Source organism: Daktulosphaira vitifoliae, unplaced genomic scaffold, assembly GCF_025091365.1.
Source record: "Daktulosphaira vitifoliae isolate Bord-2020 unplaced genomic scaffold, ASM2509136v1 Scaffold_4, whole genome shotgun sequence".
In the NCBI taxonomy this organism is placed as follows: domain Eukaryota; kingdom Metazoa; phylum Arthropoda; class Insecta; order Hemiptera; family Phylloxeridae; genus Daktulosphaira; species Daktulosphaira vitifoliae.
Genome location: NW_026099575.1, coordinates 16,219,596 through 16,233,329, shown reverse-complemented (window position 1 = coordinate 16,233,329; position 13,734 = coordinate 16,219,596). Strand labels below are relative to the sequence as shown.

The following is a 13,734-nucleotide window of genomic DNA, read 5'->3' as shown; positions in this document are numbered from 1 at the left end:
TCATCGAATATTAAAAATCATCATACTCTGATAGCTGTTATCATAATCTATGATACTTGAAATTTCCAGTTATCAAAATTAATATATGTGTATATTTAGCATTATTTCAAGCTGTTCAGACATATTTCAAAAAAATAAAAAAAAAAAGTAATTTTGAGTAATTGTAAAACAATTTTTTAGAACTTACTCAATTCAAACATTTAGCTATGGCCAAATTTGAATTTTTTACTGTGTTATTATTTATTTTACTTATTTCAATTAGTGTAGTTAGAGGAAGGATACATACATTAGAAATAAAGGTTTTTATTTTACTAATTAATATTTTAATTAGTAATTAATTTTAATATTACTAATATTAGATATCAGCATAAATAAATGAAATTTTATTTTTGGATATACTTAAAAATTGTTATTTTATTTTTAAAATATATTTTATGCAAGTTTTAAAGTTGTTTTAGCTTTAAAATTTTAGATATATTAATTGTTAAATAAATTTTTCATTTTTTAGGCTGATGATCGTCGTTATATAGCATTAACAACATTTGGATTTTACAAAGGTGGTTTGTTGAATGTAGCCATCAGAAATTTCTATATGCCAAAATCAAATATTGATGATGTGGTTTGTACTTTAAAATAAATATTTATTTAATATTTATCTAAATGTAGACAGTATAAAATGATTATATTCCTAAAGTTATTAAAAAAATATTGTGAACAATCTTTGAATAAATATTTAGATTCATAAATGAAAAATGCTTTTATTCTAATTCATTTTATCATATTTTATTATTGTATAATCTAGTGTTATACTATTTTTAATAATTAAGCAAAAGTTGATAAAAAATGCAATTTTTTCTGGTTTTATGGAATGCAGACTGTTAATTTTTTTTCTAATTTAAATTAATCTCATTTCTGTATCAAAATCTATATTTATTGCACTTTTTATTTTTATTTATTTTATTGTATTTGAATTTGATGTATGTGTAGCATGGTTTAGTTCTTGAAAGAACTATTTCAGATGAAGGAAATCGATATATAGAACTACAACAAGAGTTTTGTCCTATTGAATCAAACAACTTATTTGAGACACGACCAAATTCAGATATAGCAGTATTTCAATTTAACTTTAAAACTAAGATGTAAGTATAATTTGACATGTATATGTTATAGTTAATATAGTACTGATTGGTGTAAAATGGGCAAAGTGTTTCTTATTATATTTTTAGATATTATGGTATACTTAATATCAATAGTTATAAAATACTAAAATAAGAGAGCATAGTATAATAATGCCTGTAATTCTAAATTTACTGTGACATATATACTAACTTTTTAAAACTTAGAAACTGATAAAAATATATGTCAGAAAACTGAAAATTAAACCCAAAAATTTTTCACCAAGCTACCCAGCAACTATAATTAATCTACTAGTCCTGAGTCTCTTAAGTGGTTGATATTAACTTTTTATTTTATATATTTTTCATTAGAAATAAGGCTTTAACTACTTATTATAAAGGCTTTTTATTAGCCTATATCAAAATGTACAGATTGTTTTATACTATTAATTAACAATTTATTTACTTTGCTTAAAATGTATTATGAACTTCTAGAATTGATAATTTTAAATATTATAGATATATTTGTATATTTTGAGTAGTAAATCATAATATGTGAATCTGACATGTATTACAAATTAGGTTATGATCTTTAATTTGTCCCGACACCTTATCGTCTATGAGTAAATTGTCACCGAAATTATACAACAAATGTAATATTTGCAAAAAAAATCAGCTCCTATCATGGTGTTTTTTGTATTTAACCTTCATAAGACCCTGTGGGGTACAAAACTACTCCAGCTCTGATTTTTTCTTAACCTTCATAAGACCGGGCTCTATTTGTGACGTTAAAGACTGGCCGGGGTACAAAGTTACCCCAGCAGTTTTTTATGATGTTTCAAAGTTGGACGTGCTTAGATTCACATATTGATTAAAAGTAATGCAATTTAAACAACTAAAACACCGGACTTATGAAGGTCAAAACTACCATAACTTTTTAAAATATTAACAAAAACAAAATAATATTTTTTTTATATTGAAACCTTAGGTAATTTCCTTTCATTTGATATCATTTTTTTTGAAAATCTAACACTTATTCTACTCACAGGGGGGAATTAAAATAGTAACTTTTTTACAAAAACTAACTTTTTCAACTTAACTTTTGAAAATGTTCCGAAAATATTTACAATTTTATATAATCTTAAATTAAAATTTATATACTTTATATATACTTATATATACTTTACTATGAAAAAAAAGAATTTGAAATATACATTTCCTTTTTGTTGAAAATGGCTACCGTATTCAAAAATATGCTATTTTTGTGTTAAAATTCTGGGTTTTGTATTTTATTTTATTTTAAAATATCTTACACTGACTTTACACTGATTTTTACAATTATAATTAAATTTTATAATACACTCAATTGAATAAATCTTTTTAACAACTTTTAGCTTCGATGCGAATCTGAGAAGGTATTGGTTTTACTATGATGTGTTTTTTTTTTGTGCCTGTGAACTTTTTCTCATCTCTCACCGAATCGATATCTTTCAATGATACGTCAAAAGATCACAAATTGTATCTAGTCGAAGACATTACTCTCAAAAATTAAAAAAATTTCCCTTGTTTCCCGTAAATGGGGAAAACATCCAAAAAATTACTAATTTAAAAATTGCTAATTTTTTCAATTTTTTTTTCTTAATACTGTCATAAACTTTTCAAAAATGACTAAATTAATATAATTTTTTTTTTATAAATGCTTGATGTCCTTACCTATCATTTGGTATATTCTTTTTATAAATCTGACTTTTTACCTGCCTACAGGGGGGGATTCAAAATGATAACTTTTTCACAAAAAATTTGCTTTTTCAACTTAAATTTTGAAAGTGTTTCGGAGAGTCTGACACTTTTATATATATCTTAAATTAAAGCTAATGTAATGTACTTTATTAAGAAAAAAAAATTTCAGACTTTATTTTGTTTTAATGGTGAAAACAGTCATCAAAGTTAATTAAAAAGAAATACGATTTTTGTAAAAAAATTCTTTTTCATATATTTAATTTTATTATGCTATAACTTTTTGAAAAATGTATGGATCAATACAATTTTTTTATGAGAAATAATATTTATATCTCTCTTTTATTCGACATACTTTTTTTTAAATAACACCATTTCCCTTTATATATTTATATATTATAAATATATATAAATATTTATATTCATATATTACACTTATAAATCATAAAAATTGTAATCAGAATATAAATAAGGAAATAGGAGATCATGTAGTCTTTGGAATAAACCACCAATTTTTTAAAATTAAACACTATCTAACGATTTGCATCGAAACGTTTTTTATGATTTTAATCACTGTCAGGTATCATTATACTTGACCCAATTATGCCACATCCCCACTGTGACGCGACCTCACTGTGTTGGGTTTTTTTATTTAAAATTTTTAAGATTACATGTTTTTTAATAAAATTTTGTTATTAAGAAATTAAAAATATTTATTTAAAACATTTTATTTTAATTTAGTGTTACTATAAAATGTTCATTATCAATGAAGCCATTTTATTTGTTTAATGATATGGAAGAATTTAAAAAAGAACAAGAATCTGGATTTGAAAGTAATAATAACTTATGTGTGTAAAATTCAAGACATTATGTAATAATAATTTTGCAATTTTATGCATTTAATTAGACTCAGTTAAATATTGCAACAAATCATTAAATATCTACTCAAGTAATGAAGTAGTAGACTCATATAATATAAGTGTAAGTGAAGTAACATAAAAAATATATTATTGTCTAGATTGTCCATTAAAATGATGCAGCTTGTTTATATGCTGCGCCTTATATATATATTGACTAAAAATTTTTTTTTGTTAAAGTTTTAATTTTTTTTTATTTCTATAAAATCATCAAAGGTAAATTTTTGTAAAACTAATGAATTTGAAAATATATTAATTTCTATAGTTTGTTGTATATATAAAGTTAAAATCAAATGAAGGATTGTATAATCTATATTATCATAACTGTCCAAATTATGCTATGGTTCCTAAGTCAAAGCAAAGTTTTACGGTAAGTATAAGTTTTGAAATGACTTAACTTATAGTACACTTTTTATTTATAATATTATCTATATTTTTAATAATATTCATTATTAAAGGTCGATATCAATGAAAGTAATAATGGTAATTATTTGTCTGCTGGTGATATACCATTACCATCTTTGTATTTTTCTACATCCATTATTTTCTTTGTAACTGGAATTATTTGGGTTTATTCACTTTATAAGAGCAAGTCAGTATATTGTTAAAATTTAACAAAATTTGTATTGAACTTGTATTAATTCTTTTTTTTTTTTTAGTTATCCTGTGTATAAAATTCATTATTTAATGGCTTTGCTAATTTTCTTAAAAGCAGCCACTTTATTTTTTCATGGTTTAAATTTTCATTTTATTCAGATTAAAGGCCAACATATTGCAACATGGGCTGTAGTATTTTATACTATTCATTTGTAATAATTATATTCATAAAAAAAAATATAAATATATAAATAAATACTAAAGAAAACTTTTAATATTATGTAGATTAAAGGGATCAGTTTTATTTATAACTATAGTACTCATTGGTACAGGATGGACATTTATAAAACATGTATTATCAGATAAAGATAAAAATATATTTATGATTGTGATACCATTACAAGTAAGAAATAACTTTTAAAAATAAAATGCCTTTATTTAATATAGAAAAATTAATTTCATAGGTGCTTGCAAATATAGCTGGAGTTATTATTCAAGAATCAGAAGAAGGTGATGTTCAACATAATGCATGGTTGGATTTATTTTTACTAGTTGATTTTATGTGTTGTGCAGCTATATTATTTCCTATACTTTGGTATTTATTGTTTTAAACTAAATAAATTATATAAAACAAAATTAATGTATGATTAATGTAATTACTGATTTGTGTAATAATTTTATTACTGTCATTTAAAATTTTTGATTAATATTTATTTCTATAAGGTAAATTTTTTTATAAATTCAAATTAACTTAGTGAGATTCAAAAAAATTAATTATAAGGAATAAGTAACCAATACTTCAAGTGTAATAACATTTGTAGTTTTGAGGTAGTGGATATCTATCCAATGGTGTGAGATTTTAATTTTTTTCAGAAAAAAATTTCTTAATCTTTTTTTTTTAGATAAGACAAAGGTCTTATAATTTGAGAGTAATGCCATACAAAAGAGATTTATTATTTAGGGCTTATTTTTGAGTTAAATGTCAAAAATGTTGTACTAGATAGTTTAGTTTTTTTTTTTTTAATGACTATTTTTATATGCATAGGTTAGCTTTATTTTAACAATTTAATATTTTACTCAGTTCATTTTTATGATTATTAAAATAAATTAAGAAGTTAATATAAGAAAATAAACAAAATCGTTTTTTTTTTAACTATCATTGTTCATATTACATATAGAATGTTCAGTAAATAAGAAACAGGTTTCTATTATTCTCATTATAATTATAACATTGTTATCATTGTAACGATTGACCTGTTTTCTTACTTTTTTAAACACTGTATATGTTTTTTTAAGAATTAAGTTTCTTACACATTTATATATTTAACTATAAAATTTATTTTATCATAGGTCTATCCGACATTTACAAGATGCATCACAAACAGATGGAAAAGCAGCAGTAAACTTACGAAAGTTAAAATTGTTCCAACAATTTTATGTTATGCTTGTTTCTTATATATATTTTACTCGATTTTTAATTTATATGTTAAGAGTAAGTAATTTGTATGAAATGATAAGATATTTTCTAGATAATTTTTTTATTTCACAGATGACTGTGCCTTTTAATTTGTTGTGGCTAAATGAATTTTTCAAAGAAGCAGCAACATATGTGTTTTTTGTAATGACTGGCTATAAATTTCGACCAACTCTTGCAAACCCATACTTTCAAGTGTTATCTGATGTTGATGATGATGATACAGATATTGTGTAAATTAAAATTAAATAGTTATAGTATTGGGCTATTATTAAAAATATTATCTTTTTTTTAGAGTTAATAATTCTAAAATTCATTAATTAAAAATTTTAAAATTTTATAATTATTATAGAAAGATATTTTTAGCTATAGTTTTCAATGATATTGAATATTAAATTACAGTATCTTTTTTTAATATATAAATTAAATAAATTTTTGGGATTCTCAAAAGATACTCTTTGAAATATTGATATTGATTTAAAATTATTGATATTGTCTAGATATGAAATTAATTTTTTTTTTAATGGTTCAAGATTTTTGCTTTTAAATAAGGATACAAATAGTATAATACACGTGTAGCATTCCTCTAATTTGTTATTTATAATTAAAAACAAAACTATATATATTTTATAATTTTTTTTTTACATTTTATTAGGATTAGCCATTTTGGATCAGGAGTAAGTAATCGGTCTAAGAAAAAAACTGGAAGAGGAGACATACCTGAAGATGAAATGATGCTAGTTGAAACATCATAATAATAAAAAAAGTTATCTGTGATTCCAAGACTGATCCTACTGATCTACCCTTTTGATTGTTGGTTTCCATTTGCACAAATTTAAATATTTTATCTAACCTATTAGTTTGACATAAATAAATTTATATTTTATATTGATTTTTATAATTAGGATACGTAATTAACTTATTTTATTCAGAGTTAGTTTGCGAGTTGTTCCTTTGTTGTACTGTAATTGTAAATACTATACATATATGTATATTTATTTAATATAGATTTGTTTATTAAAAATCTATTCATGTTAATGTAGAAAAATAGTATTTTTTTTTTTTTATGACTTATTTCATCCAAATTTTAGTTAAATATATTTGTTCATCTTTTAAAAAATTGCAATTGATATAATTTAAGAAAGTAAATAAGAAAGATAATAATATCATATTATGATTGGTGACTTAAAAGATTATATATTGGCTATTATAGATTTATAATACAGAAGAAATTATGAATTTATTTCTGCAGTTAGTGATACTGATATCTCATATAAGTTATATTGTATAAGAAAACTTAGTATTTATTTATTTTAACTCTTAAAAATGTATTACTTTTTAATTAGATATTAAAATTGTCTTTATTCCTAAAAAAACCTCTTGTTCCTTGATAGAGATGGTTGTCAATAGTTATTTGGTCAGTCACTAAATAAAATGATTGATTAATTAATCACATTTTTTTTTTTATAACCGTTAGGTTGGTTAATACCATTGGTATATCCTGGGGAAATTCAAGTGCAGTGGTTTCTCGTTGCCTTCTGCACTGGGAACATGGTCATTTTTCTGTAGAAGCGCACACATGGTCACCCATCTGTTGACCTACTGTGGTAGGCGCGTCTTAACACTAGAGTTTTGTTAACAACTAGTGTAACCACCGCGCCACACCACGCCCAATTGATCACATATTAACTTTAAAAAAATGACTTAAAATAAAAACTCAAATAAAATTTTAGAAATACTAGCTTAATTGTGAAAATATTTGCAAGAATTACTTGCAATATAAAAACATTTTTAGTTAATATTTATTTGTATTATGATTTTTATTAATTTTTCTAATCATAGTAATTACAGATAACATTCTATTTCTTTGTACATAACATAGCAAAACAGTTTTAAAAATAATAAATTTTAAATGATAAATTGGTTGTTTAATGTCATAAATATAAATATTATTAATTATAAATTAATTCTATATAAAATTTCAATTAAACTTCTGGAGATGACCAAAGAGCTATAATTATAATTATTTTATTGTTTGTATGATTGAAAAAATGTTTTTAAGATTCTTAAGAACAACAAAATTTAAAATATGACAGTCTTTAGTAAAAAATTATGTAAAAATAAATAGTATAGATAACACTACAATATAAATACACTTTCCAATTTACATTTTAAGACAGAATAGTATAATGATTTCAAAGTTTGCTTTAAAAGCATAGGAAAAGTTTAAACTTAAAGTAGCATTTGAAAACATTAACACAATATAACTATACAGTCTTTAATTACAAAATTTACATTTATGTTCTATACAATTTTATTCTAAAATAAGTTAGTATGATGATTTCATTTAAAATAGTTATAAAAATCTAAATTATTTTATAAAAACACAATAATAATAATTGCACTTTATAGTTAACTAAGCAAATTTGATTTTTAAACATGGCAATTATTTCATAAGCTATTAACATTATCATTTCTATAACAAGGACTTGGTAAGTGAATTACCTATATGTAGATAATGTTGTCTATTAATTATTCAGTACATAATAATGATATGGAAAAATATAATATTTTTTTTTAAGTATACAGATATCACAATTTCTTTTTCACTCTGACAATAAATAAATACATTACACCTGTATTAAATGTATTAATAAAGTCTTTGAGTTATTTTAATAAAAATTATACTAAATAATTAAACTATATATTACATGGTAAATCGGGATGGAAATAATTGATAAAGATCACTTATTCTACAAATTAACTTGTTAAAATTTGTCTTTCAACGAAAATTGTCATAATTAGATTTAAGATGAAATATTTCATATCCTTAATTCGGTTTCATTTGTTTGATGTCTTTGACGAGGGTTGGGATGAGGTACCACTGAGTGTAAAGGTGACATGGACGGTGACTGATTAGCTAATGGTGATAAAGATGGTGAAAATGAAGGTGACATTGCGACTGATTGACTATACCCAGGATTAGTTTCATGACTTATAGGTGATCGAGGTACTAATAAAATGGGCGTTTGATGATGGTGATGAGAAGAAGTTGACTGTCTAGATGATAGTACTCTTGGAGCCATGTTGGTAAGAAGGGGTGGTGGTGGTGGAGGTGGAGTATTAATATTCTTAGCTATCTGATTAGGAATATTTTTTTTACTCTTGCTATTTGATGCTACACTGCTTGAACTTTTCACAGAATTGGTATCCTCTTTTAACCTAGCTATTTCATTAAATACATGAGCTAGAGGTTGATACTGTGGACCCCAATCCAATAGATAGTCCCAATTATAACTGCCAGTCAGCTCTTCTTCACTATGAACAATTGAGCTTAATGAACCTACCATTGATGGCTGTGGTGCTGGTACTTTACTAGTTGAGTAAACAGCTGATTTGCTGTCTTCCTCTCCACCACCACCTCGTTCACTACCCACATCACTCAGTTTAGCATATATCATATTAGTAATATCACCATTTGTTGTCTCATCTTCATCGTACATTTCAATGTTTTCCATTGGTTGGCGCCTAGATGACAAACGATTTTCTTTTGGCAAGTGTGGTGGTATCACTTGAGTATCTACAATTCCTAAACGGGCCAAATACTCTTGAGTATTGCGTGCAGTAACTTCAGATAAATTGTCACTGTTTTGCCTCTCATTAATCATGCGTATTTCTTCATCTTCAACATCATCCTCAGCAGATCCTCGACCACTGGATCCAGATTTTTCAGACTCAGACAAATCAGATGTAGTAGCTGCTCCTGAATTAGTACTACTATTGTTACGGTAAGTAGGTATTTCATCATATTTAGGAGGAGCAAACTGATTTACTTGAGTACTGTTTACACCCCGTATAGGTATTGTGTCAAATGCACTCGGATCCACATAAGTATTATTAGTTCTCTGGTGGCCATTAAATTCTGGTTTATTTATGCTTCTGTGTTGTTTGTTCTTTAAATGCATGTAAAACATTATTCCACCAAAAAGAAGTAATACTAAAAGAGTAATGGTTAAAATACCAATTATCCAGTCCACAATACTAGATGATAAACTGTTTTGGCTATCAGAGCTACTAGCTAAATTTAAACCTGGTTGAGTAAGTGGATCGAAGGATATTTCAACAACACTTATATTGGTCAAAGAACCTTGTTTACCGGAACTAGCTGTTACTACAAGACTTACATCTTGTGTTGCATCAAAATTACTGTCAATTTTCTTTTTCACCACTATGGCACCATTAGTACGGTTTACTTTAAAATAAGGATTTTGTGTTGTCAAATGATAAATAACTCGACCTTCAGGACCTTTATCTCTGTCAGTGGCTGATATATGACCAATAATATATTCAATTGGTAAATTGAAGCTGTTAATCATAAACTTAAAAGTTCTCTCAATAAATTGAGGTGCAAATTCATCTTTTCCTTCAATTTCTATTTTAACTTTAACTTTAGTTGTTTTGCCTCCTGTATCACTTGCAATAATAGTAAAAGTATATCTACTTTTAGACTCATAGTCAAATATAGCGTTAGTAGTCACTAAACCAGAAAATGAATCAATTTTAAACATCTTCCACGAGTCTTCAGCACCAGAATATGTTGCTAAAGATGCAATGGAGTAATTAAGATGGCCAAAATTACCACGATCTGCATCTGTAGCTTTGGCTGTAAATACTAAGGCGCCTATCGGCTCATTTTCACCGACAAATTCTAAGTACTCAGACACTGGAAATTTAGGGACATTGTCATTGATATCTTCAAGTTTAACTTTAAGAACTGTAAGAGAAAATAAAGGATAGTCAGTTTGAGATTTACCTCCATCTTGAGCTTTAATAACAAGATTATATTCAGTCATATCTAAATCATAGTCCAAAATAGATTTAATAGAAATTTCACCAGTATTTCTATCAATGCTGAAAAATTCTCTACTATTTCCAGAGGTTATTTCAAAATGTACTTCAGAATATGGTGGTGTATCTAAATCTTTAGTAGTCAAATGAAAAAAAGAATGACCAATTGGCAAGTTTTCAGCTAATGACACAGTTTGTTGAGAGCTGATGAATTGAGGAGCATTGTCATTTGAATCATCTACTAACACATGAACATAAACATAAGTACTATTTAAGGTGTCAGTAATTCTAAGTGAATAAATATCTTGAGTTTCACGATCTAATGGTTTTTTTACAATAAGCTCTCCAGTCGGGCTTATCAAGTCAAAGTTACCGTCTTCATCACCATCAACAATATTAAATTGAAATGAGTAATCTACCGAATGACTATTCAATAGTTTCAAGAAAGGTTGCCCCAATTGTATATTTTCTCGAACAGATATCCTATAAAGTAAATATTACTATATTAAATTTATTATTTAGAGGTTGGAAGTAATATACTACTAATACATTTTTAAGGTAAATACACATTTTTCCTTAAATTAATGAAAAAAGTATTGCAATACTATAAAATGAGTATACATAATAGTGTTCCTAGATGTTTATTGTGGTGAACAACAAGTATTGTACAATGAAAGTAGCAATTTTTAATCACTGTTAAAAGTATATATTAAATTTAAAAAATTTAAAGATTTGTGATTAAACTACCAAACAACTAATTAAAATATTTAACTCACCTATATTCATTTTGAACAAATTTTATAAAGTTTGAATTTATTTCATTATTGATTTTAATAAGAACTGCGACAATAGTTGATTTTTGTGGTGTTCCTTGATCAGTAGCAGTAACTAGTAAATTGGTATAACCCTATAACAAAAAAATCCACGCATAAAGAACATAAAATCAAAAAATCATTGAATCGATTAAAAAATAAATATTTACCATTTTTGTTAAGCTTTGGTCAAACATCAAACGATCAGAAGTGATTATTCCTGTTTCTTGATCGATTCTAAATCCGTTTAAATCATTAACAAAAGCATACCTTACTTGGCTATTTAACCCAGAATCTAAATCAGTTGCATGAACTTGCATTGAAGATTCTCCATGAGTATTTTCTGTACATTATATTTTAATTAAAGATCTAACTTAATGACTTAACCATTATTACAATTTAATAAAATAAAATATTATAAATACCCATTAATGTAAAAGTATAGTGTGATCTATCAAAAACAGGAGTATTGTCATTGTCATCTATCACTTCAATAGTTAATTCAGTTTGGGCAGTATGAACTGAATCAGACACAACTATCCCTAAATGATAGGTTTGTGTTTTTTCATAATCTAAATTTGATATTAATAGGATTCTTCCATTATATCTATCTAATGCAAACATTTTTCTATCAGCCACATTTACAGTGTTTGCCCATGAATAAATTAATGTTGGATGGCTATCTACATCATTAGCTATCACTGTTGTTACTGTACTTCCAACTTCTAAATCTAAAAAAGAAAAGTGATGTACAATAACACATAAAATAGTTGCATAGAAGTTATAAAACTCTTAAGTATTGAAAAATATTATAAGTAATTTATTCTTACTTTCTTTAATGCTGATAGTGCTTTGAGGGGGGAATGAAGGGCGATTATCATTGATATCAATAACTGTTACATGAATTGTTGCTATACCAGTCATTTGAACTGTACCTTCATCTGTGGCTATTACTGTTAATTTATAGAAATTTCTTATTTCACTGTCCAATACAATGTTTGTTTTGACAATACCAGAATCAGTAGGGTCTATAACAAATGCATTGTCATGATTGCCATCTACTAAATGATAAGATAGCTTTGAGTTTTGTGATTCATCTAAATCAATTGCTGAAACTTTAATAACGAATGTTCCCTTGGAATTTCCTTCCGATACTGAAGCTATATACTCTTTTTGTGTAAAAATTGGACTATTGTCATTTATATCTGACAAATGAATCCAAATATCTGTATAGCCCCACATAAACATAGATGCTGGGGAATCAGTTAGTGCGATGGCAACTAAATGTATACCAGACTTACAACTTTCATAGTCCAATAATTCTGATTTTCCAACTCTAATGATGCCAGTTTCTTCATCAATTAAAAATATATTATTTTCGTTGTTAACAGGAGCTAATTTATAAATAACTTTTTGTTTACGTCCATCACTGCGGTAAGCTGATATCTGTAATACATTAAAAATATTAAATTAAATATTCATATTTTTAATTTTATAAGTGTAATTATAAACTTACTTCAAGAATTTTCTTATCAGTATCCATATTTTCAGGTATAGTTACATGGTAAGTAGAATTTTTAAACCTCATTACTGGAATTCTATCAAATTGTTCACCAATTTTTATTTCTACAAGACCAATAGAACTTTTAGGAGGATTCCCTTTATCGGTAGCTACAACTTCTAAGTGGAAAACATTTCCATTCTCTAAAGCAAGACTTGACGATGCTGTCACAACACCAGTATTAGGATTCATACGAAATTTGTTATAGCCTTCATTGTCTTTAAAAGAGTAAATTATGTCAGCATTAGAACCTTCATCTTTATCAGTCGCTGTAACCCGTAAAATATCCATTCCTGGCTGAAAGTGAGATGGTACTTCTGATGTAAATGGATACTTAGAAAATATTGGTAAGTTATCATTAACATCTAAAACTTTGACATAAATAAGTGCTGAGGAAGACCTTATGTTATATTTTCCACCATCTTTAGCAACTACTTGTAACCAATAATTAGACTGCTTTTCTCGATCCAAATGTCTACACAAATAAAACATGAATTAAAATATATAATTGTTTATAATTACCATATATGACGTAATTAAAAAAAGGGCTTTTTTTTATATGTAAAAGTTTCAACAAAAAATAAGAAATTCATACTTGTTAAAATGAATTTGAAAACTAAATAAAAACCCTTTAGTTTCCTAGTTACATCTATATTTCCTATGAGATTATTCG

The 13,734-nt window shown here is 25.6% G+C and overlaps 2 protein-coding genes across 2 annotated transcripts in view; one reads left to right on the top strand and one right to left on the bottom strand.

Annotated features, from left to right (window-relative positions):
* Positions 1 to 106: 106 nt before the first annotated feature.
* LOC126905594 (protein GPR107) lies at positions 107 to 6,905 on the top strand. The gene is made up of 13 exons (XM_050685451.1): positions 107 to 299; positions 509 to 619; positions 988 to 1,139; positions 3,594 to 3,685; positions 3,760 to 3,833; positions 4,035 to 4,139; positions 4,228 to 4,361; positions 4,429 to 4,578; positions 4,652 to 4,769; positions 4,831 to 4,961; positions 5,717 to 5,858; positions 5,916 to 6,073; positions 6,496 to 6,905. The coding sequence occupies exons 1-13, from the start codon at positions 207 to 209 to the stop codon at positions 6,593 to 6,595; spliced, it is 1,560 nt and encodes a 519-aa protein (XP_050541408.1). The 5' UTR covers positions 107 to 206; the 3' UTR covers positions 6,596 to 6,905.
* An 869-nt stretch (positions 6,906 to 7,774) lies between these two features.
* The window catches only part of LOC126905593 (protein dachsous), an 81,170-nt gene continuing 75,210 nt past the window's right edge, over positions 7,775 to 13,734 (bottom strand). Inside the window, exons 13-18 of the mRNA XM_050685450.1 lie at positions 13,017 to 13,536; positions 12,331 to 12,946; positions 11,926 to 12,231; positions 11,671 to 11,843; positions 11,465 to 11,595; positions 7,775 to 11,171 (exon numbers count right to left, since the gene is read on the bottom strand). Coding sequence (XP_050541407.1) covers positions 8,663 to 11,171; positions 11,465 to 11,595; positions 11,671 to 11,843; positions 11,926 to 12,231; positions 12,331 to 12,946; positions 13,017 to 13,536 — 4,255 coding nt within the window. The 3' untranslated portion in view covers positions 7,775 to 8,662. The remainder of the gene's footprint in view (positions 11,172 to 11,464; positions 11,596 to 11,670; positions 11,844 to 11,925; positions 12,232 to 12,330; positions 12,947 to 13,016; positions 13,537 to 13,734) is intronic.